Genomic DNA, 25,217 nt, shown 5'->3' on the forward strand with positions numbered 1-25,217 from the left:
CCCACTTCTTTATTTGTATTGATGTTGTTGTTGTTGTTGTTGTTGTTGCGCGCAGTTTCACTTTAACAAGTTAAATGTCATTTGTTATTGTTGTTGTTGCAATATCACTGCTCTCTTCTGTTTCGTCTACCGTTATTGCTGACTGCTAGAGGTGTTCGTCGGCGTCGCAGTCGCAGCGCCGTCGGGCTGCCGCGGGTTCAACACAAATTCCAACGTCTTCAAAGTCTCGTCTGCTGCTGCTGCTGCTGCTGTTGGCTGAATTCGTGAACTTATTCAGTGACGCGTTGTTTGCCTGTATGTTCTCTTGCTCTCTTCCTCTCTCATTGCTCATGGGGTCAGATTTGCACTAGCAATTTGGCCGCGTTGCGGTTGTTTAGTTTAACAAACATCACATTTTGTTGCACATTTCCAGTGTTTGGTTGTTGTTTAGCTTATATTTTTATATTATTTTCACACTTTTTACATCAATTTAACACCGATTTTGTTGCGCGTTGCGAAAAATTGCCTCTTCTTTCTCATCGGTTGTTGCCATAAATCGATACGAGTCGTCACATCGATATCATGTACAGGATTGCAACTACTGACTATTTATCGATAGTAGATTGTAAGTGTGTTGCCGATAGTACATTCTAATTGAACAGTCTGGTAGCGCTATGCTGCACGTGGCGCCTTTATTTAACTATCTAAATATAAATAAATAAAACCTTGAATGTAAATCAGGTGAGTCAGCAATAATATGTGATACGAAACGTTGATAAAACTGTCAACGTTAGCAATGAATGATATTAAATGTCAATAAGCAACGTGGACTTATCTTTTGTATTTAATTCATTTTTATTTGTAATCCGATTTTTTATATGGAATCCACTTGCTTTGTTCTCCAATTTAGTTTACTGAAATTGAATCTAGAGTAATAACAATTTATTTGTATTCAACTTAAGCTAATCAGTCTTTTATTGCTCGGAATTATTCTGATGCACCGCCTGTGCCCGGCCCGATGGATCCTCTGGGCAGCCCCAATCAAGACGTGGCACCCATCGCACCACCGTTCGGGCTGCAGCATCGCCGGGGAACAGTTGCTCAAAGATGGAGCGATAGTAGTAAGCCTCCTTTGTCGTCGGAGTGTTGTGTGGGAATCTCTCGGCAGCCAGTGCAAACTCCGCATCCTCTACGTGGCTGGTGGCCACGCGACGGATGCTATTGATCCATTCGTAGCCTACGCCATCGGAGAACTGTTCTTTCTGTCGCCAAAGCACGGCATCGGGCAGATAATCCTCGGCAAACGCAGCGCGCAATACAAACTTCTCCAACCGAGACTTCTGCTCATCCTTGAATTGGTTTAGTGGTCCAGGAATCTTATCCTGCGGCCGTATGTTCATTACATAGTTGACGAACTCCGTGTCCAGGAAGGGCACACGCAGCTCCACACCCTTGGCCATGGAAACCTTGTTGGCTCGCAAACAATCGGACAAATGTAGCTGCTGCACACGCTTCACCAGCTCCTCATGGAACTGCTTGTAGTTGGGCGCCTTATGGAAGTAAAGATACCCGCCAAATATCTCATCTGCGCCCTCGCCAGAGAGAATCATCTTGATGCCGGTGCTCTTTATGTAGCGAGCCATCAGCAACATGGGCAAGCTGCATCTGACAGTGGTCACATCGTAGGTCTCCAGGTGATAGACAATGTCACGTATGCCGTCCAGTGCATCCTCGATCTCAAAGACGAGCTCCGTGTGGTCACTGTCTATGAACTTGGCCACCTGCCGCGCTGCCTCAAAGTCCGGCGCATCTCTCAGTCCCACCGAGAACGTTTTCAGTCTGTAGCTGGGATTGGTCTCACGCATAATCTTGGTGGCAATTGAGGCTATCAGACTGGAGTCGACGCCACCAGAGAGCAGCGCACCAAAGTGGACATCGCAATGAAGATGCGTGCGCACGGCATTCTCCAAGGTGCTTCTCAGCAGCGACAGATCGCAGGGCAACGTGGGCAGCTCTTGCATCCACGGCTGCTCGAAATGTCGCCAGCGACGCATTGCACCCACTCGGCCGAAACGCGCCTCGCCAGGCGTAAAGGTCTCCACCTGCTTACAGCATGCTGTCAGGCACTTCATCTCGGATGCCACCCATATGTTGCCCTTTGCATCCTCGCCTATGTACATGGGTATAATACCAAATGGATCCCGGGCCAGCAGCAGCTCTTTGCTGCGCTTATCATACAAGGCAAATGCAAACATGCCCGTAATATGCTGCAGCAGCTCCACACCATAATCTTGATAAAGTTCTAATATAACGTGGCAATCACTTTCGGCTTATAGCTGCCACGTCTCTTCGCTATCAGTGCAGATAGTTCTAGATAGTTGTAGATCTCACCGTTGGCAACTAGCATGAGGTTGCCGTCATCTGAGACAAATGGCTGATCTCCCCATTCGACGCCGACAATGCGTAGGCGCTCGTGAACCATGGCCACTCCTTGCTCGGCTATAATCTGCACGCCCGTGGAATCGGGACCACGATGTCGCTGCCTTCCACTCTGCCTATAGGCCAGCTCGCGCAAACTGTGCTTGCAGCCCTCCAAACATTGTGCCTCAATAGGTGCTCCATCGCTGGAGAATATAGCAAAAATGCCACACATGATTCTTAAATGTAATTTACCGATATACGATACACGTTATTCAATATTCGCTATTTGCCCTTCGCCCCTGAAAGCGTCCGCTGTTTAGCAAAACTTAACGTCAACTGCAAGCGCTCATGCTGTGGCGCTCTTTTAAAGACAGCACTCGGCACTGTCACCGTCGGCTCGGCTCGGCTCGTCTCGTCTCGACTCGACTCGACTCAGCTGACTGCCAAGAGCGCCAAGTTGCGTCAGTTTCTAGCTTCGTGCTCTTTCAGAGCGTGCTATGTTTTGTGTTGGCAGCGTTTGTTCTGCCGCTTGCCATCTGTTTCCATCTGATATTCTCAAAGACCCACGCGTGAGCTAAAAAAAAAAAGTAGCGCTCAGCAGTTTTATATATTTGCATTTATTTTCTAATCAATTGAATGTTAGGTAAAATTCCATTGTTCAACGCCTGTGAAAGTTTATTGCTTAAATTTTTAGTTGACTGCCGATTATCAAAAATAAAATTAAATTAATTTTGGATAAATAGTATAATAGAATAGTTTGTATAATAGTTTTATAACTCAAGAGAAATTGTAATTTACATTGTTTATTATTATTTGAAACAAGTAGACAGCTCAGATGGACTCGGCTGACTGACAAGGCCGCCAAGTTGCGTCAGTTTTTCGCTTCGACTCGTTAGTTGTATCCAATTCAACAGTTAATTTAAAAATATATGAGCACATATGTACACACATACAACATATCAAGAGCTACTGCTCTCTCGAACGCTCTCTCTCATTCAAGATGTCAACAATATCCCGTGCTTGCTCTATCTGCTGATAACGTTTGCTTATCGCATGCCATCTCTTTCCTTCTGCTTGGCTCAATGACCCACGTGCGAGTTTTTATTTTTATTTGCATTAATTAAGTAATCAATTGAATGTTAGGTCAAATTTTATTGTTCCAGGCGTGAGAAAGTTTATTATTTAAATGTTTTAGTTGATTGATTTTTGGGAAAAAAATACATTTATTAGAACCGTTTATTTAATAATTGATTAACTCACAGTAGATTGTAATTTACATTGCTTATTATTATTGTAATTATTATTAATATTTTAAAGAACTTTTTCAAATGTCAATTGCAAACAAGAAATGAAAATATTTAACACTTTCCATAGGCTTGATCATGTGCGGCCTGTGCCCGCCCTGAAGGATCCTCCGGACAACCCCAGTCCAGGCGTGGCGCCCACTTCTCCACAGTGTTGGCGGCTGCTTTTCCCGGGAACTGCTCCTCGAAGATGCAGCGATAGTAGTAGCCCTCCTTGGTCTTGGGCGGATTGATGGGAAAACGTTGTTCTGCCGAGTGGAGCTGGGCATCGGTCACATGACGAGCCGCAAATTCGGGCAGGGCATCGATGAGGGCGTAGCCCACGCCATCCGAGAATTGCTCTTTCTGACGCCAGAGCACAGCGTCTGGCAGGTAATCGCCAGCGAAAGCTTCGCGCAACACAAACTTTTCCATGCGCCACTTGCGTTCACCTGCGAATTCATTTAAAGCACCTGGAATCTTGTCCTGCGGACGTATGCCCATCACATGGTTCACCAGCTGGGTGTCCAGGAAGGGCACACGCAGCTCCAGCCCCTTGGACATGGTCACCTTGTTGGCACGCAATATGTCAGAGACATGCAGCTGCTCACAGCGTGTGACCATCTCCTCGTGGAACTGCTCGTAGTTGGGCGCCTTGTGGAAATAGAGATACCCACCAAAGATTTCATCCGCGCCCTCGCCAGAGAGTATCATCTTGATGCCAGTGCTCTTCACATGCCGGGACAGGTAGAACATGGGCAGGCTGCAACGCACAGTGGCTATATCATATGATTCGAGATGATAGATCAGATCGCGCACACCATCCAGGCAGTCCTCCACAGTGAAGCTGATCTCCGAGTGCTGGCTGCCAATGTGCTGGGCCACCAGGCGTGCATGCTCGAAATCTGGCGAGCCGGGCATGCCCACCGAGAAGGTGCGCAGCTTATAGTTAGGGTCTCGTTCCCTCATAATCCTGGCAGCTATAGAGGCTATCAAGCTGGAGTCCACGCCACCGGAGAGCAGCGCACCAAAGGGCACGTCACACTGCAAATGCGTACGCACAGCTAGCTCCAGTTGCTGGCGCAGCTCTTGCAGATTCACCTGCCGGGTGGGTGTCAACTGGCGCCAGCTCGGATTGTAGTAGCGCACGGGCTGGAGCTGCTGCTTCACTGTGCCCGCTGCCAGATGACCGGGAGGAAAGACCTGCAACTGCTCGCACACGCCCATCAGGCACTTCATCTCCGAGGCAAACCACATGTTGCCCTGCGCGTCCTGGCCCATGTAGAGTGGAATAATGCCAAAGGGATCGCGTGCCACCAGCAGTTGTCGGCTGCGACGATCGTAGAGCACAAAGCTGAACATACCTGTGATGTGCTGGAGCAGATCCTTGCCATGCTCCTCATACAGCTCGATTATCACATTGCAGTCGCTCTTGGGCTGATAGCCGGGCAACCGTTTGCCAATCTGCTTGGTCAGCTCCACATAGTTGTAGATCTCGCCGTTGGCTATCAAGGCAACGTTGCCATCCTGCGACACCAGCGGCTGATGTCCTGTTTCCACGCCAATGACAGCGAGTCGTTCATGCACCAAAGCCACGCCCTGCTCCTCTATAACAAGGACACCCGTATCGTCGGGTCCGCGATGCCGTTGCCTCCCACTCTGTCGATAGGCCAGCTCCCGCAAACTGTGTTCGCTGCCTTGAAAACGCCTTTTTCCAATAGCTCTTCCAGTCGCTGAGAATATGGCTAAAATGCCGCACATGTTGACCAGCTAATATTATAATCGATCTGGTGTTAACTTCTCTAACCTTATTTTACACCTGTAGCCAGCTTCATCTGCTCGAGCAGTTGCTTTGATATGCGCTTTTATAGCAGATTGGTCAACGAGTTTAACAAGTTTTGTGCCTACTTTAGTTATTTAACGAACCCAAAGAATTGTTAAAAAGGCTTTAAATTTGTTTATCCCATAGCGAATCGAATTTGAGGGTAACTCTCTATGCAAATATTTGAAACAGGCAGAATGATGCGATACCCTGTAAATAATTTAACTCCCTTTGTTTTGCGGGTATCAATCTCTCCCTGTCCGCCTGCACCGTTAGAACCGAAGCAATACAAAAATTAATGCGAACCAACGGTAAAGTGACGCAGTTTCACAAACACCCAATAGGTGGCGCCCGTGGTGATGTCTGTTCAGTAGCTCTGAACAGTATTTAGGGTGTTTGCTAGTCGGTGCCTCTCCAATTAAAAAAAAAAAAAAACAGTTAAAAAAACTAGAAATAAATAATTATTTAATTTTTATTTTTCTAATACTCTATTTTGTTACTTAAAAATGGTTTTTATAGACCATAAAATTAGGTAAGCAAATTAAAAACTAAATTTAATTCTTTGCTGCCACACATAAATGTAAATCACAATATTTAATTCAAGAATATTAATTTGTTTTTGGCTCAGTGTAAAATGTGAATCGAAAGCTGATTTGGGAATTGAATGCGAATTAAACTAAAATTAAATTGCTTAGTCGCACGCCTGATTTGCATATTTCTAGTTAATTAAAACATTGAATTCGGCTGAGGTATTTGCAATTAGATCTTGAAATCAATAAAAAATATAAATAAGAGATAAGGTTTTGCTTTGTTCCCATCATCCTGGGAAACTAAAAGTAAGGCACACCAAATGCAGAGTACAATGTATATATCAGCATGTTGATTAAATAATTTTAATTGATTGAGCGGTCAAAGTGCGCCACTGATTTGTTGATATATATATATATATAGCATTATCTGCAGTTGGCAATAATTCAAGTTTCAATTTCAAACAAAACAAATAAATACTTTTTTAAATTGCACTTATTTATCAGCTGTGAAAAATTACAATATATAGCTAGGATATCGATAACAATCGCAAGCGAATGCAATACTCACTTCGAATATAAGCATAGGCGCGGTGTTTAGTTGACTTTATTAATTCGAATATGTTTTTCCCACGTAATTACTTTTGACTTTCGCATAATGACACGTTTTAAATGACGTCACAGGTATCGCAGATATTGGCGATTTTGAAAGGATGAAGTGGGAGTGCTTGCATTTGCATGACAATTTCATATTTCCGGGTGAATGGTTGTGGGCAATGTAGACATTTAAAAAATAATCAAGCAATTAAAAAATACTGCATTTTGGCAAAATCAAAGCACTTAAATTGAAATATCTTTACTTAAATTATTATATCTTTAAATATAAACAAAATGAATATTTTGATAAGTTCTTGGCGCTCCGCAATTCAAACAATCAACGTCTGTGCTGGCGTTATCGATAAATGCTTGCAATCGCTTTACAACACTGTCGCATTTGAAATATACTGACAGCTGCCTGCATCAGGCAGCGGTGTAAAAAAATTTTATAAATTTTCAAACCAAAATTAATCAATATATTTGTAAAAGAACATGTACACAGATGAGGTGCGTACGCCACAAGCACTCAAGACGCGATATTATGCCAGCCTCAACGAGCTCAAATGTCGCGTAACAACGAGTGGCAGACGAAGCAGCAGTAGCAGTAGCAACAGCAACCATTTTATAGCAGCGGCGTCTGCAACGCCGACGAATGGCGCCAACTCGAATAAATCAAAATGCAGCCCCCAATTGTACGGAACGGTGTGCACACCGCCGCCGAAACGACTACAGAAGGTGCGAAATCCTTTCGAAGGCGCTCTAGCAGAGCGTCTGCATTTACCTTTAATAGCCAGGTGAGTCTCGGATCCAACCCTAGTCAATACTATATTAATGCATTACCATTCCTAGTCCATCACTATTTCAGTGTCGCTCACGCACTCCACAGCTGTCTTCCACTCAATTCGAATGGGACATTGAGGAGGTGTCGCAGTTGAAGCCCGCGGATGTGGAACCGCACGAGACACAATTTCATGACTCGCCAGATGCAGAACAAGAATCCAAGGCACAATTGGCTATTAGCACATTTTTCAAGGAATCGCATATAGTGCCCAGTCCCGTGGACTGTCCGCTGCGCAAGCATCGCATTATTATTAACGAAATAAATGCGAACACGCCTATATCTAACAAAACAAAGCAACGTTCCAGAGACTGTGAGGTGCAGACAGAACTCAGTTTGCCTCCTGTGCTGCCCAAAGCATTAGAAGAGGCACTGCGTCCTTATTTGCAGCCACATTTGGCGGGCGTACAGCTAAATAAGTCAGCTGGCGGTGGCGATATCTTCAACAGTTCCATGCGTCGCAAGCTCTTTGATTTGCAAAATATTATTGTGCTGGGCGAGCTTGATCAGGTGGAGCAGCAGAACCAGCCAGCAGATGCGCAGTATGCCCAAATGGTGGGATCCAGTCCACAGTCCAAGCAGACCATGATTGCTGGCCGTCTCTCCGATTCTGCCGGCGAGGGCTCAAGCAGCTTTGGCTGCCTGTCGCCCATTAGGAATCTCTGCGGTCTGCCAGCTGGTACTCCGGACGATGGTAACGGGAGAAGTAGCGGGCGCAGGCGCAAACAGCTGCTGAATGAACTAGTGGACCTGCCTTCACCGATTGCGCCATCGGAGCACTTGAGCAGGCGCCTATACAGGAGCAGAAGTAGCAACAGCAGCGAACATGTAACCCTCTCAGAGCTAACCGGCACAGCACGAGCCACTTGTAAATTTACACCCGATCGCAGCTCTTCGCCCATGGCCTTGGAGTACTCCACAGACAGCAGCATCAATCATCGTGTGAGTCGTTTGCATATGAATAGTGCAAAACAATTGCCCAACGGACCATTGATAGAGGAAGCAAACGTGGTCACCGTCGAGCAGGATAATGATGAAACAACAGAGGCGGACTTCGATACAGATGACGAAGATGATGCCGATACAGACGCCATTCAATTGTCGCAGCTGTCGACACACAGCTTCAATTGTAGCTCCAATTCGGATACGCCGCGACACCGACGACGACGTTCTGCTAACAGAAAGAACTTGTCCCAATCATTTGGTGCAAATCTACTAGACGATGTGGAACCAGAGGACCAGGTAGAGGCAGTCGAGGCACCGCAACATGAAAACAGAACTGCGCCTGTACCTGGCGTTGGCTTCTATCGTACAGACAGCGGCTTCAATGAGATGAACAGCAATTCGAATTTTGCCTGCTCCCAGGATCTGCCCTGCACTTCGCTGGATGTGTCCATGGTCTGTTGCTCAACGCCTTCGACACGTTCCTGACATTCTTCATATGAAGTCAAAATTGTAATGCAATAATCCTCCTTTTCATAATTTAGTTAAGTATCAGTCTGAAATGCAATGTTGCCCACCTTTCATGTCTATTGTTTAGTTTAGTTCCTTTTTTAATTTTGTGTGTGAACTTAATTAGCAAATTTAAATAACCATTGTCCATGTAGTTGCCAAACTAGTTAAATAAGTTGTCCTCGTTCGCAATTTCATCTTAATTGTATTTTATAATCATTTGATTCATTTCAATCTCCAAAAATAAATTACCAATTATTAAAAAAAATTCTTATATTTGGAATTTGAAAATTCCGCCAAGCATTTAACATAAACCGAAGCTGTTAATAACAGTGAGTCAGTCTTTTGCTGCAGAAACAGTTTTTGATTTGTTAATAAAATAAATAAAAAGCAATAATTCTAAATAGCAATATTTTTTTAATTTTTTTATTAACAATTATTGTTACAATAAAAACAGTCCAGTCTGCCCCACATTTGTTACCATACCTTTAGCTGAACAGGCAGCAGCAGATCACGTTAGTCGTAACAGATCAGTTTAGCATTAACATAACCTATTTGAGTTTAAAAGTAGATAAAGCGATAACACTTGTTCGGAGAGCAAATGTCACAGGTTTCTTCTCAAACATTTTTCAGAGATAATGCGAATGAACAAATATTAATAAGTTAGTTGTTGTTTTGCCGCCGAAGTGTTAACGTGTCGGCACGGAACGCGCGCGTATCTGAAAGAAGGAAATTTAAAAAGTAACCAACTGATTGTATGTTCTTTGCAGTTTGAATAAATAAAGAGAGCAAAATATTGAAAACAGAAATAAATTAATAAATAAACTGAAAAGTAGTCGGTTTATGCATGTTTGCATTTAATTTATATGCGTTTGCAGTTTAATACACTTTATAGTGGCACGCATGCAAAAATACTGTAATATCAGCAAACATCAGCAACAACAACAATAGCCACTATAGTTAAGACAAACCACAAAAATTGCTGCACTAATTTTCACCTGTGTATTGTGTTCTTGTTGCTGTTGTTGTAATTTGCTACGTTTGGCTGCTTTTTGGCTATTTTGATGTGTGAGTGTCGGCGTCCGTGTGTGTGAGTAGCGGCATCTATGCGAGCGCGCGCGTATGTGTGTGTGGTATGCGTGAGTTGTTATAAATAGGCGAAAGATCGAGAGAGGGAGAGAGAGAGAAAGATCACTTCTTGCAAGCAAAGAAAGTGCAAAAAAAAAACTCAACGAAATACACAAAATATGTTTATTTTTATAGGGCAACAAATAAATTAGAACGCCGACAACATGCGAATGCGTAAATATGTCAGGTGAAAAACAAAAACACGAATGAAATTGTATAAATTACCGGATATAAGTTCTTTTAGTATGTTTGTTTTTAATGAAATGAAATGAAATGCCTGACATTTGGCAACACTGCTCAAATTCCTGTTACAAGAAACCAGTTAGACTGTTAACAGCCCCCCTCTGTTCCTCCCTCACTGTTAAGCCAAATCCTATTGGAAGCCGCCTGCTGCATCCGTTTTTGAGCGAAAGTTTTTTACGTTCGTCTCGCCAAAGTGTGCAAAAAAAAAAGAAAAATAAAATAAAATAAGTGTGTGCAGCCTGCCAGCTGTTGATAGGCAAACTGCATAAAGCAGAGAAGAAAAAATCTAGTCAATTAATTGTTTTTTGTGCGCCGTGAAAGTGCTCAACGTGTTCATATAATAAATACAATTTTCTACAATTGCAGCGGGATCTGTGTCTGTGTATATATATATATATAGTTTGATTGAATGCAACATTGAGTCTAACTACAACAACAACAACTGCAACAATAGGCGTCAGCGTCAATGTCACTTGTTGCTCTAACTTGTTATTGAGGTAAGCCTTTATATCAAATACATACTATATATATATATATATATATATATATATATATATATATATATATATATATATATTTATAAATTACCTGTTGAATCTAGTTTATAGCTTAGCTTTAAGGTTCACTTCTTAAGTTATGCAAACTGCGTTCAGTTTTACAGTTATGCGAATCCTTGAATTCAAATTCAATTTAAAAAAACGTAATCTAAATTGACTCTTAAGTACAGTAAACACTAGCAAAAGCGGCAACTGGCAAGGTCGACAATCGACACAAAGGCAATGCTCATTCAGGAAGTAAAAAGAATAAATTGGTATATTGAAAAGACCTAGCACACTGCCTTGTTTACTGTTATGAAAACTGGAGACTGAAACTGCATACAGCAGAGTTTTTATAGCCATCGCTGCACTTAAGCACAGCTCTGTCTTTAACATTTTTAAAGCGAGGATCATTAACAGCGTTTGCAGGCTGAGAACTGTTAAGCTCCAATGCAGTTGGACCAATAAGTCATATGTTATATACATATGCTGATTGGAGAATGGCAAATTGAAAACGAAAACTTAAATTGTAAGAATATAAAATATTTGTATAGTTTACCTAGAAAAATGTCAAAGTAATCTATATTATTTTCTTAAACACAAAATATGAGAAGCTAAAAAATAAAAAAAAATAAAAATTAAAAAAAAAAATAAAGAAATTAAAATCAAAGAAATAAAAATTATATAGATACATATGTACATATTTAACAAAAAGTAAAAAAAATACAAATATAAATAAAACTAAAATAATAAGATACTTAAAACATATAGCAAAACTATCACCAGATCTTTTAAAGCAATTTCAGGTTATTCTGCTGAAATTGGCAGTTGGAAACTTTTGGCCTTAAACTCGCAACTGAACACATTTTGACCCTTTCGGCTGTTGGCTGTGTGTGACACATGTTTGTGGCAACTTCTCAGCTCGCCAGGCCATATTATTTTTTCTTCACTCCTTCTTCATGCCTTTTATTATTTATTTTTTGCTTTAGCCGGTCTCTCTTGCGGCTTTTGTACAACTTCCGCTATATGTGAAGTTGTTTCGTTGAAAAAAAAAAGGAAAAATGAAAAAAAAAATGTAATTAAACCAAGAGAACGAGAGGCAAAAGGGGCACAGTTAGATAGGCTGGCACGTAAGTAAGTAAGGTAGGTAGCAAACAAAGAGTAAAGCACATATACAACAACAACAACAACAACAGCAACAATAACAAACAACAAAACAGCTATAACAGCTATGTCTGTGTAAACAATGAACCCAAGCTGCAGCCGCAACAGCAGCAGCAGCCTCTCATGGGAGTCGCAACTTCTTGTTGTTGTACCCGAAAAACCGGTTACATGAAATCATGAAACAGAACAACAACAAGAACAACTAGTAAAATTCTAAAGCATTGCCATATGCACATTGTCTATCTGCTATCGCCTCTGCCTCTCCCTCTCACGCTCTTTCACTCTGCCCCATTGTCTCGCTCTAATGCGCATGCGTGCAACTTGTTGCCAGCTGCTGCTGCTGCTGCTGCTGCACTTTCATTAAACGTTTGCTTCAGCCCGCCAGTTGAATATGTCTATGGATGTATACACCCTAGATTAAATGGAGTATATTAGCTTGACACATAAGCTTAGCTTTCTCTAAAGCTGTATTAAAGTTGCACCAGTTTGAGGCGTATTGGAAACTAATTGGCAGGCGGTTGGGTTTTTATCCTATCAAAACGTATGCAGTACATCATAATCCAATTGGAGTTAATCTGATAATGCTGCACTATGCTCACAAATGGTTTTCATCATATATTCTAAATTTTTAACTATGCCAAATTCTTTAACCATTATATATATATATTATATATATATTTATATATATTGCATAATCCAATTGAATCATTCCAGTTGGATTACAGTTAATCAACATTTCTTATCATTATTATTCAGAAGGCTAAAGCATTACATTGCAATTACATTAATCTAATTGGGGCTTAAATACTATTGTTTACTGTTGTTCCTCTAACATAAATTGGAATGCTTTTAATCAACAGTTTTATATATACTTATCGAAAAACTATTACATTCCAATTGCATTAATCCAATTGACTATTACTCAACCTTTCTTATCAATGACATTCAGCAAATAAAAATAGTCCAATTGGAGTCTGAAGGTACTTAGCAGCAATCGCATTGGAATGCTGTTAATAAACATTTCTTATCCAAGTTGAACAAAGCAAACTATTAAATACAAATTACATTAATCCAATTGGGATTTTATGATGTTTAACAATTGTTAGTTGGTGCTTACATAAACTCTTTCTAATTGAATTAATCCAATTAGAATCAGCATTGTTTAACGCTATTCAGCTAAGGCAAGAGCATTTACAATTCGCCTTTGCCGCTCAGCGCTCGATCTTCTACTTGTTTTTCCTGTTTCTCCGCAGATACATATATACAAATTCAATTTCTAATATATAAAATCAAAACACGTTTTTGCATCCTTGTGGCACACTGACATCTTTCAACGTAAATTTGCTTAATTAATATCACAAAAGCTTTTGCTTTCAGTTTCTTATTCATCTGCTACTCCGCCCCTCTTTCGCCTGCTCTTTCACACATGTTGTTTGTCCAGTTGTTTGCATTGATTTGCAAGTTTTTCGCTTCTCTTGACGTAATTTGCTTAAATATTTTATTTACCTGACCGAAATCGAATCGTTTGCTAATCAAGCTGCCTTTTGTCTTAGTTAATTACTGCGACAGCTCCGTTACGATTTAATTGTCGCTCAGCGAGAGTCAAGGACTCGCACCCCTACACTGCTGGCCATCCAAATGTGTCTACATTTTTATCACTTTCATTTTATGTGCTTCTTAGTTAAGTGAAATATAAAATGAAAAACATATTAGCTTTAGAGGTGCAATATGTGTTTGTCTGCCCTATAAACATGTTGAGCCGTTCGCTTCGTTTGTCTGCGTAATTCAATGCTGTGGAATGCTTCCAAGGAGGCGCCTTAGACAGCTGTTTAATTAGTCTGCGGCAACAGCTGCGTTTGCCAGCCAAAAGTTAAACAGAACAAAGCACAAAATATGCCAAAATTAATGACAGATTAGTCAAATATTTTATACACTTGCAAGGGGGAAGCTCAAGTGTTGTTGAGCTGAAATTTAATAGAAACATGTGTGTATATTATAATACATATATATTCTTATATATGTAGAGAGAGAAAGAGAAATACATATGTCTTATATATACATAAAAAGATTTCATTCCAGTTGCTGTTGCTATGGATCTATGTATCTATTCAATGCGTGAGATTCTCGTAGAAAGGTGCCACAACAACAGCTGGTGTCTATATACATACATATATACATATATGTATGTGTGTGTACTCCCAACTTGCCCAACTCTTCTTGCAACTCTTGAGAAGCGCATAGAAAGGTTCTATAGCAGCAGCTTTAACGGCAAGGTGTAAACTTTTATATAAAAACCTGTCTATATACATATACATATCTGCATGTGTGTACTCTCAACTTTCCCAACTCTTGAGAATCTCATAGAAAGGTGCTATAGCAGCAGCTTTAACAGCTAAGAACTGCATTTGTTGTAATCAAACATATATAATTTCATAAATATAAAATTCTATATTCCATATACACTTCGAAATAATAGCAAATTGTATACATTAAACTTATTTTTTTCAGTGTAAAAATATGGTTTTCATATTAATGTAAACAGTTGCCTATAGGTTTATGATACGTCTAAGATATATAGTAATATGCCTGCCTATATATTAAGATATATATAGGGTATATATATGCTTTAGTCATGTTTCGAAGTCAGCCTTCACTTCACAAAGTTTCATAAAACATCAACGACAAAAGGTTAATTGGTTGAATCGTTACAAATCTGTTGACAATTTTCATAGACAATACTACAAACGAGGGCGGAGAGGAAACACCTTACGCACTCTGACACCGAATCCAGACGTCTAACCAGACGAAACGGAAACAAGGTCTTGACTTCTGCTATTAATGAGCTGAAAAGAAGGCAAAGGCAAAAGTTTGAGCTTATTAAACAGAGCAAAAGTTAACTTGGAAAACTTATTTCGAGTACAACTTGTTAATTGTTCACTTTGCATTATATTGTGAGTTTATAGCGTGTAACGGTAAATATCCCTTGATACCCAGCAACAATAGAGAGGAACAGCAGCAGCAGCAGCAGCAATAGTAACTGCAATAGTAGCCAGAGAAGCAGCAGCAGCAGCCTCAGTCGTGGCAGCAACACCAACAGCTGCTACATCATCATCAGCTGCAGCAGCAGCAGCAGCAGCAACCTCAAAAGTCAGTCAACTAATTCAATTAGTGCCATGTGAATTATTTGCCCAAATTTGATGATGGGCATACAGAGTCCAGGGAAGGGGCTGGGCAGGGCCTGGCCGTAGGGCGGGCAGTCGAGGGATGTCGGATAAAAGCTGATATAATGAAGCTATTGTAAATTCACTTTGTGTTTGCATTGCGGATGGAAAACAGGTTGCAGGGCGAAGTACTTAGAATCTAATTTATGTTGCACTTAGTTTAGATTAAACTAAATTTGATATGAAGAAACTCAGTTGTTATATTTGATATAGAGAGAGGCTTATATAATTTACAACTAAAGACTAGACTTATCTCTAGATGTACTAGTCAGAGGAGAACTGCATAGTAGCAAATGGGGTAACTGCGTCTAAGAGAAGTAGCCTGGGGTTTCACTCCAGTTTCCTACTCAGGCAGCTCATCTACTGTATCAAGCAACATTTTCTTTATTTCATATTTCTTATATCGTATTTAAGCTCATTTGCTTCTTTTTGATTACATATATATATATATATAATATATTGCTATATTCTGCACTCTCAGCTCGACAAATTCATTCATTTTTCTTTCTATACTTCATAAATATTATATTTAATTCAACTCCATTAAATTCGCACACAGTCTCCATCTTGCTTTTTTGCTCGATCTTCCACCCTCTCTCTCTCTCTCTTACCCTGTCTCTCCCTTCCTTTTGCCATCACCAATTAGTCACGCTTTCATCTCTGCCAATCATTTGTCCATCGCTAACACCTTTGTAGTTACCACGGCCCGGCTTAGAGTATTTTTTAGCGCTTTTTTGTTTTTATTTTCTTTTTGCTAACTGGACCGGCCTTTGGCCTGGCTTATTATCTTAACTAAAAAGAGAAGAAGACGAAGTAAATAATTTTTTCGTTTCTTTTGTGCCAGTTTCAGTTTTCAGTTCTCAGTTTGCATTGTTCTGCGTTTTTTTCGCAGGCAACGCAAAACAAAAAATCTTTGGGAAAACAAAAAGTTTTCTATTTGAACATTTTGGTGGGTGTCGCATTGGCCACGCCCCCTTTTTACACGCTACACAATAACAATTGTGCTTTTGTTTACCAATTTGTGGCTAATTCTACGACTGCTTCTGCTTCTGCTGCTGCTTATTCCTCTTCTTCTTCTTCTCGTTGTTTATCTTTTTAGTTTGCTACTCGTGTTTGTCTTTTTGCATTCAGTTTTGTTTGTTTACTTTCTTTGGCTTGGTTTAGTTCGACATTTGTTTTATTTCGTTTTTTCTATTTTTTGCTGAGTTGAAAGTTCATTTGCCGTTTTAATTGCTAGCTAAATAGCTCGAAAGTTATTTATTTTTGGCTTGGAGCTTTGGACGCTTTGCGCAAGCTTAAAAAAAAACTTTGAAACTTTTACTGAATTGTGTTTTATGGTTTCATAAACAAAGCCAAAAGCAATTGACAACAGATTTTATACAATTAACTGCGGAACTTTAATTTCGAAATATAATTATCTTTAAATATTACTTAATGTTTTTATAGAAAAATTTAATACTTTTCTATTTGCTTTGAAAGTTTGTAAGATCAATTGCTATATTGTTTATATTTATATATTAAACTTTTTTCTTTTCAAATAACGATTTCTGATGAGAAGTTACAAAGCAATTTATTTATCAGCTGATATCTATTGAGTAAGTAACTTATCAGGAGACTCAAAACATACTTAACTTATTAGAAATCAGTATAGATTAGGCACAAGCACGCCGAAAACATAAAAATACTAATACAACTCAATTTTAATGAAATACAATTTAGTTTTACGACACGATGTTTGCATGCATAAGAAAAGTGTGACCAAGTGTCATTTGTGGAAAGCATGGCATCTGCAACATAAATGCTTTTTATCGTTATCTATGCAAATAACGGGTTGCCTTCTTCGAACAGTGCACATTTACATAAGCAAAAGAAAAGTGTGACCATATGCAGCCAATGCTGCAATGTCAACTGTCATACGCCTATCGCACTTTTATGCAATGGATAATTGATTGTTATCGATACCTTTTTTAGTATGTATGTGTGACCATGGTCATTTGCACTGACATATTCAAGCGCAAAGTGGGACCAAATGTGGCTTATAATAACACGTTAATTAGATCATACTTAACGCTCTAGGAATTTATTTTGAAAAGAACAAATTCATTTCCACTAAGTAGAGTTCATTGAAACACAAAGAAATAAGGGGTAACACGTGTTGCCAATGAAATATATAAATTGAGATCGGTGGCGTTTATTTGACTAATTGGCTCAGAGGCAAACGACAACACGGAAAAACCGACAGCATTAAATTTATAACAATTTAATGGCCAATTAGTGGCAAGCGTAAACCGTTTCTCTCTGTGTGTTTGTGTATTGCGGTCTAGGACAACTAAAATACACACACCAGCACACACGCACAGACTCACAGATATATTCGCACGCCTACATTCCACAATTTTGGGCAATCTGTGCACTCGCATTGAAATCGAACGCGTTTCCATTTCGAATTTCAAACCCAATTAACATTTTGCCTGGCTGCACAATTTCCACTCGCAGCCAATTTGGTTGACCATTAAATTGGCCAGCAAACTGTTGCAAACTTCTATACACACAAATATTGTAGACCGCAAAAGAATTTCGCTTCAGTCAATGCTGTGAGCCTTTAATGCCATTAGCAGCTGCTCGCCAGCCAATTGTGGCCTATTGTGGACTGAGCCATAGAAAATGCCGGCTACAGGTAAAAGTTTTTGACGTTCTTATAATATATATTTTTAAATAAGTAGAAGTACTCTTTTGAAACTAAGTTACAGTTGACGGAGTATACGCAGAGCATATGCCCTGTAGAGTAAGAATAGAGAAAGTATATGCAGAGTATGTACCCTGTAAATAGCAAAATATTGTTTTAAATATGTAGATAAGGCTTAATAGCTTTTAAGAGACTCGAAGATAAAGCTCTATCTCTCTCTAGAGTAAATCTACACACAATTATTGAGAAAACATAGTATTCGTAGGTGTATGTATTATCGAAATACTATATCTTATCGATTTATTTTGATAGTTTTGTAATTTTTTTCTACGTAGGCCTATACTACACACTTGTTACTTTACTCTGTTTTCCAGGGTATTTACAGCATAATTTTCTTTTTAGCAAAGGAAAGTTTTTTTGACAGCCTCTTGATGTTTTGCCTTCCTTTTTTTATGAGTTTTTCCCGTTAACAATTCTTTTAACTAGCTTTTCAAATGAAACACCACTCAGCATAGCTTACCTCTCTTTCTCTCTCTCTCTCTTCCACTGCCTCGCTCTCTTTCTCTCTCTGTGCAGCTGTAGTATATTATAGAGTAATATTTCTATGTAGAATTGCTTTTCGGTTGCTCGTTTCTGTTCGCTGGCAGTCACGGGTCTATTTCAGTTAATTATCGCACCAGCAGCAGGTTAACTTGACGCTGCCCGGTACGAGGCAACTGCCCCATAAGCTGGCCCCGTTCACCTACCCCTGCCCCACCTTTGTTACTTCTCCTCCTTCGCCTCCGCTACCTTCTTCATAACGGGCCTGACGCAACTTGACTGATATTTTTGCTCGAATGATCTAATCAGAAAAAAGTTGATTTGAATTGTTGTTGGTGTCGCTGTTGTTATTGTTGTTGTTGTTGTTGTTGTTGTTATTGTTATTATTGTTGTTGGCATTGCTTTTGTCAGTGGGTAACATTGACGCTGTGTGGGACAATCGATTGCGTTTTGTTGTTGTTATTGTTGCTGTTTATGGATGTTTATATCGTAATACCTGTATGAACGGGTGTGCAGTTTAATGAATATGCTCGAAGAGCAAAAGCATTCTAAAAACATGTTCTAAACACTACTAGAAATTATTATGTGTGGAAGCAATTTGCCCTATGTATGCACACATAAACATGTTTATTACATGCACTTAAAATTACACATAAATAAATTGATTATAAGTCGATTAAGTACATGTTACACTATGTGGACTCCATGTGGAACATATATAGGGCACATGTTTATTACATGTACTTAAAGATACATGATTAGATGTTGATTAAGTACGTGTGATACTATGTGGATTCCATGTGGAACATATGAGGAGCACTAGTGGAACATGTGTATTACGTTGTTAGCTTATATATATATAGGAATTAATTTATTTTTATATATGGATTACAATGTAGATATTACTTGTGGAATATATGAGGAACGTAACTAAAGGAATGCAAATATTTTAAATATGTAGATCGTATATGTGGACTATGTGTGAAGGATATATAATGCCTTATGAACTAAATATATCTGATCTCAAACCTTAACACTTATTAACAAAATATCACTTGTGGAATCTATTGTAAATACTATATATTAGTTAATCGCTTACTATATTCGATTGAAGATCTCTTAAGTGTACTTAGATATCAGAAGTAGCTTATGAAATTTTACAATATTGCATTTTTGATAGTCTATTATCAGACATTTTTTATTGTCTGCTATCTATACACGTAGCCCTCATCAGTTATTATACAATTGTTAGACTCTTGCTAAAGTTTCATTTCTTGGTTTATCTGTTGAACTATGTGACGGTCATTTCTTGCTTTCCGGCATTTGCCGCATGACGATTATGAAATTTCCAGATAAAATGCTTTTATTCTACGTGCTGGCTAGAGTTTTTATTCAATATTGCCTCATATTGCGTTAAGCTATCCAATAATCGAGTCCCTCGCATGTTCAACAAACAAAAAAAAAAACTCATGAAAAATATGGCCAAAATGAAAAGACAGCCTTTGTTTTAACTCACATGAGAGAAAATACAAAAAACACGTAGAGATAAATGATGAAAAAGCAGAGCATACCCTATAAAAATATATAAATATGTAAAAGTTCTGCAAATTGTGTTAAAAAAATTAATATATCATTAGTTTCCCTCTTCTGAATAGTCATGTATCTTATATGCACTTTTTATGTCCTAAATAGTTAAACGTTCAAATTAAGTGGTAGAAAATATAAAATTCTATTCAATTCTATCAACTGCTGACGCTTTTTGTTGACAATTTTTTGCGCCATATCGCCAAATCAACGAATGAAACAAAAAACGTTAACTGATATGCCAAGCGAAATGTGCACAGACAGCAATAGAGAAATTGAAAGAGAGGCAGAGAGAGGGAGAGAGGGAGAGAGAGCGAGAGAGCGAGTGGGGGGAACACATGACTAGTCAAAAGAGGAATTGCGTGTGGGGTCATCAACTGGGCTTGCGGCCCTCGGGCTAAAAACTTTATGACCGTAACAATAATAATAATAACAAACAACAACAGTCGAAGAAATAGAAGCAGAACAAAACGGAACAGCAAAAGTATTGAACAAAAGAGCAAAAGTTTGATTAATGAGCGGGCGGACGGGCGGGCAGCTACTTGCAACAGCAACAACAGCAACAGCAGCGTGCAACAAATGTTGTTTAGAAAAGTTCTACTTGAAAAGTCAGGCTAAAAGTTATTGGCCAGTTAGCTGCCCAATCGTATCTGGTGCCACAAATTGTGGCTCAAACCGCTATTGAGGTCGATTTCCATAATGAGCACAATAATAATTGGATGAGTGCTTCAGAAATGTATACTTCAACGCAAATTGAAGCACTTTCTGGGCAGCTGTGAAGATCAATTGATCAATTCTATTCCCCACTTTCTTTAAACACCAGAGACTTTGTAGTTTGCGGGTGGAATGTATGTCAATTATTGTGGCTGGCTTTAAAGAAACAGTTTTAACAATACGATATTTAGATCTAAGCTGTGTATGGGCTGTGGAATGTATTTATAATGAATGTATATAAGAAACGGCAAAGGGGAGTCTTTTGAAATGTATGTTCTGTGTGAACAAAGATATGAATGGTGTGTGGAACGTATGTGTAAAGAACTTTGTCTAGGAAATTCAAGGTTCAATCATTTTAAATGTGTATCCGCTATACATAAAAGCTGTGGATGGAATGTGGAACGTATGTGCAAAGATGCTATCTACTTTCATATGCTTAAATTGCTTTTAAAACGTATACGTGAGCGGTGGCTGCCATGTGGATCGTATGTGGAACGTATGTTAATTTTTATAATATATAACTTATCCTATTTGATATCTTACCTTGCATATCGGTATTAACATATGCGAATTGGCATGTGGAATCCATGTGCAACGTACGTTAAATTTTAATTAAAGCTAAGTAAGACTTAATATTTAGCACTGAAATGGAACAGCGTGAATGATGTGTGGAACGCATTTGAATTATAAGTATATAGACCTATATAGACCTATACTGAGACTTGGAAGGCAAACATAATACATGATCTTTTTATTAAAGATGAAATATGAATTGCCTCTGAAAGTTTCTAGACTTCCCTTAAATACTTTATCGCACACAAATGTACTCTTTCCGCGTGCTTAATAATTAAATTGAATTTCCTTCGTTTGCTTAGGCGCCTCTTTATTTATGGCTTCGACTTACAAAGGTTTTCGTTCAGAATTCCAACCGCAATTCGCGCTAAGAGCACTTGACCTATTAAAAAACTCAACTTTTTGCTCAATTTGAAGCCCTTTCAATGTCATTCAAATGTCAACAGTTGTCGTCCATTCCAGAAGCTAACGTTCATTTGGACCTTTTGCAGCGGCAACCGTAAAGCACATAATTAAATATTTAGATTGAATCAACAATTTGCCGAGAGACTAACGAAAAGTCCATTCTATTATTCATGCTGCGAAAAAAGAACATTAAAAATGCAATTTCAATAAGAGCAGCAAATGGAACTCAATTAAAAACGCATGTGACACACAGCATAAAAAACAATTAAACTTTTTCAGCAAATATCTATGTACATATGCATAACACACACGTTTATTTACTTAACTTCTTTAATAAACTGGCTCACGAAAAAAAGCTGTCGGATCTGCTCACATACGTTAATTTCGTGGCATTCCACAAATCGCTTGGGATCCACAGAAGTTTATCAAAAAAAAAACTTTTGCTGAAAAATGCAATTAAAATCCATCGCTGAGAGTTCGCTTGAAGTTCACAGAGAGTGCGTTGGGAGTTAGAAAACTTTTCTGCTGGCCAACTAACTCAGTCACGCACACGAAGAGAAAACAAAAATTAAAAAAAAAAAACAACAACAAAACGTAGCGCTTGTAAAGCGATTTTGCCGCGCGTGCCAAAACAAATTTTCCCCAACTATTCATAAGCGCAGACAAAGGGCGAGCTCTAGCAATGCCTCTATCATCATGATGCCCATCATCCCGAACATCATCAACGGCATCACCGTCATCAGCGTCACCTGTCCCTGTACTCAGCATACTTTTGCATATCCTGTCGTACAAATATTTTGCCATGTAACAGCTTCGCACTTTAGTACTTCGCAGTCATTTTGCCTCCCCTAAAACTTCCGTCGCTCTGGCTCACAGACTCCGGGCACTGCTAACTGGCAACATTGTTGCCCAAAACGTAACGAAACTTGGCGCCAAAATAAACAATATCAATTAACTAAGTTCGCCCAGCAGCAGAGCGAAGAGTGAAGACCCTATCAGAATGTGAACTCCAATGAGTTCGCTTCTATAAGAGCTAATAATTTAGATATGATTCATAATGCAATCATCCCAAGAATGCATGTTAATGTTATTGAAGTTATCATTATCCGAATGATTATTATCATTATAGGTCTTTATGTTTATCATATTTACCATTGCCATTACCCTTAACCTTATCTTTATCCTTATCCTTATCCTTATGCTTATGCTTATGCTTATCCTTATCCTTATCCTTATCCTTATCCTTATCCTTATCCTTATCCTTATCCTTATCATTATCCCTATCCTTATCCTTATCCTTATCTTTATCCTTATCCTTATCCTTATCCTTATCCTTATCTTTTTCCTTATCCTTATTCTTATCCTTATCCTTATCCTTATCCTTATCCTTATCCTTATCCTTATCCTTATTCTTATCCTTAGCCTTATCCTTATCCTTATCCTTATCTATCCTTATCCTTATCCTTATCCTTATCCTTATCCTTATCCTTATCCTTATCCTTATCCTTATCCTTATCCTTATCCTTATCCTTATCCTTATCCTTATCCTTATCCTTATCCTTATCCTTATCCTTATCCTTATCCTTATCCTTATCCTTATCCTTATCCTTATCCTTAGCCTTAGCCTTAGCCTTAGCCTTAGCCTTAGCCTTAGCCTTTGCCTTAGCCTTAGCCTTATCCTTATCCTTATCCTTAACCTTAACCTTATCCTTATCCTTATCCTTATCCTTATTCTTATGCTTATCCTTATCCTTATCCTTATCCTTATCCTTATCCTTATCCTTATCCTTATCCTTATCCTTATCCTTATCCTTATCCTTATCCTTATCCTTATCCTTATTCTTATCCTTATCCTTATCCTTATCCTTAGCCTTAGCCTTAGCCTTAGCGTTATCCTTATCCTTATCCTTAACCTTATCCTTATCCTTATCCTTATCCTTATTCTTATGCTTATCCTTATCCCTAATATTATTCTTATATTTATCGTTATCCTTAGCTTTATCCCTATTCCTACCCTTATCTTTATCTTTATACATATCTTTATCCCTATCCTTATTTTTAACTCTATCGTTATTTCTATCCTTATAATGATCTTTATCCTTTTCCCTATCTTTATCCTTATCTTTATACTCATCCTCGTCTTCATCCTCATCCGCATCCTTAATTTTTAACCATATCCGTATCATTACTTTCATCCCTATCCTTATCCCTTATCATTATAATTGTGATTATGATTATCCCTATCATTATCATTCTAATAATTTATCTAATTCTTAAAGTAAGCCTCGTTTCTCACCAATTGTTTCGCCCTCCAACAAAGCCATTGTCTAAAGCTATTACACCTTACATTGATACCCTAACAAAATGGTGTTAGAGTAAAAGTTTTCTCCCCAGCTGCATAGTCAGGCAAATGACAAGAGCGGAGGCTGGGCTAGAAACATAGAGAATGTTTGAGAAGTGTGGCTAAGCTCTGGCAGCGGGGTGACAACTAAAAACCGCCGCTAAACAAAAGGAAAACAATGTAATGGCGGCAAAAAAACAAAAAAAAAAAACAATAAAAAAGAAAAACATAAAAAGCCACGCAACAAAAGCAACAACAACAGAGACAAAGTTGCCCACAGAGCAAGCCACAGTGGAACGCCTGTTCGCCTGGCAATGGCAGTCGCCTTAATGGGCTATAGGCGGGCAGCTGCCACATGTAAGCGACTAGAGAGAGAGAGAGAGAGGGAGAAAAGGAGTAAGGGCGACAAAGACAGAGACAGACATAGTGGGAGGGAGGGAGAGGGCAACTGTGGCAGCAGCTACAAAGTGGAACAATGCGACATGTTGCGCTCCAAAGATTTTGGCTAGCAAATTTTTGCAGTCATACAAACAACACACACACACAACACACACACACATAACACACCCACACACATACACCTTAATGTGTTTGGCAAGTCGATAAGCAATCTGTGCGTGTGCGTCTGGTTAGGCGGAACAGGATGCGATTTATTAGTAGCAGGAACTAGGCTCAAATTAATTTTTGCAGCTTGTTTAACAAAATTTACTGTGCTGCAATTGGCATCTTGATGCTGAGTCAAAATCGATTGGAAAACCAATTTGTGTGCTAAGAGCAATCGTTGAAATTTGACACTGCAGTGCAATGAAATGATGTCCATGGGCAAAGTTCAAGGGCTTCCAGCAATGCACCTGAATAGCAATCTACAGGCACTGCAAATGTTAAAATTTATTCTGAGTTATCACAACTGTTATTAAATTTCAGATGAAAATTTAGAAAATCATTCGTAGTGATATACCTTGCGATAACTTTATCGATATCCAAATCGATTTAGAAAATCAAAAAGCATTCCCGTTATGGCTTTACTTCTCTCTTAGCAAATTTTTGATAAATTATTTATATGTATTTATAGCTAAAAATGCACATACGCATTACAATGTATAGAATGACAAAAAAATTCTATAAAATTTCCCGAAAATCTTCCAGTCATATATCATGGAATG

General features: G+C 39.0%; 3 protein-coding genes across 3 annotated transcripts; 1 reads left to right on the plus strand and 2 right to left on the minus strand.

Moving 5' to 3' along the window:
- Positions 1-447: 447 nt before the first annotated feature.
- On the minus strand, positions 448-2,748 carry LOC111594386 (asparagine synthetase [glutamine-hydrolyzing] 2). The gene is given in 2 exon segments (XM_023307653.2): positions 448-2,305; positions 2,308-2,748. Coding segments are annotated over 2 exon segments (1,677 nt in total). The 5' UTR covers positions 2,633-2,748; the 3' UTR covers positions 448-953.
- Positions 2,749-3,741: 993 nt separating this feature from the next.
- LOC115483759 (probable asparagine synthetase [glutamine-hydrolyzing]) lies at positions 3,742-5,905 on the minus strand. The gene has a single exon (XM_030226004.1). The coding sequence runs from the start codon at positions 5,442-5,444 to the stop codon at positions 3,759-3,761; it is 1,686 nt and encodes a 561-aa protein (XP_030081864.1). The 5' UTR covers positions 5,445-5,905; the 3' UTR covers positions 3,742-3,758.
- Positions 5,906-7,010: 1,105 nt separating this feature from the next.
- On the plus strand, positions 7,011-9,086 carry LOC111594367 (protein aurora borealis). Its single transcript, XM_023307632.2, has 2 exons — positions 7,011-7,423; positions 7,479-9,086. The coding sequence occupies exons 1-2, from the start codon at positions 7,122-7,124 to the stop codon at positions 8,896-8,898; spliced, it is 1,722 nt and encodes a 573-aa protein (XP_023163400.2). The 5' UTR covers positions 7,011-7,121; the 3' UTR covers positions 8,899-9,086.
- Positions 9,087-25,217: the final 16,131 nt, after the last annotated feature.

Source organism: Drosophila hydei, unplaced genomic scaffold, assembly GCF_003285905.1.
Source record: "Drosophila hydei strain 15085-1641.00,03,60 unplaced genomic scaffold, DhydRS2 tig00000014-arrow-arrow-pilon, whole genome shotgun sequence".
Taxonomy (NCBI): domain Eukaryota; kingdom Metazoa; phylum Arthropoda; class Insecta; order Diptera; family Drosophilidae; genus Drosophila; species Drosophila hydei.

Coding starts and splice junctions, on each gene's coding strand:
- LOC115483759 (XM_030226004.1), bottom strand. CDS start 5,444: ATGTGCGGCATTTTAGCCATATTCTCAGCGACTGGAAGAGCTATTGGA.
- LOC111594367 (XM_023307632.2), top strand. CDS start 7,122: ATGTACACAGATGAGGTGCGTACGCCACAAGCACTCAAGACGCGATAT. Junction 7,424..7,478: donor CATTTACCTTTAATAGCCAG/GTGAGTCTCGGA, acceptor TACCATTCCTAG/TCCATCACTATTTCAGTGTC.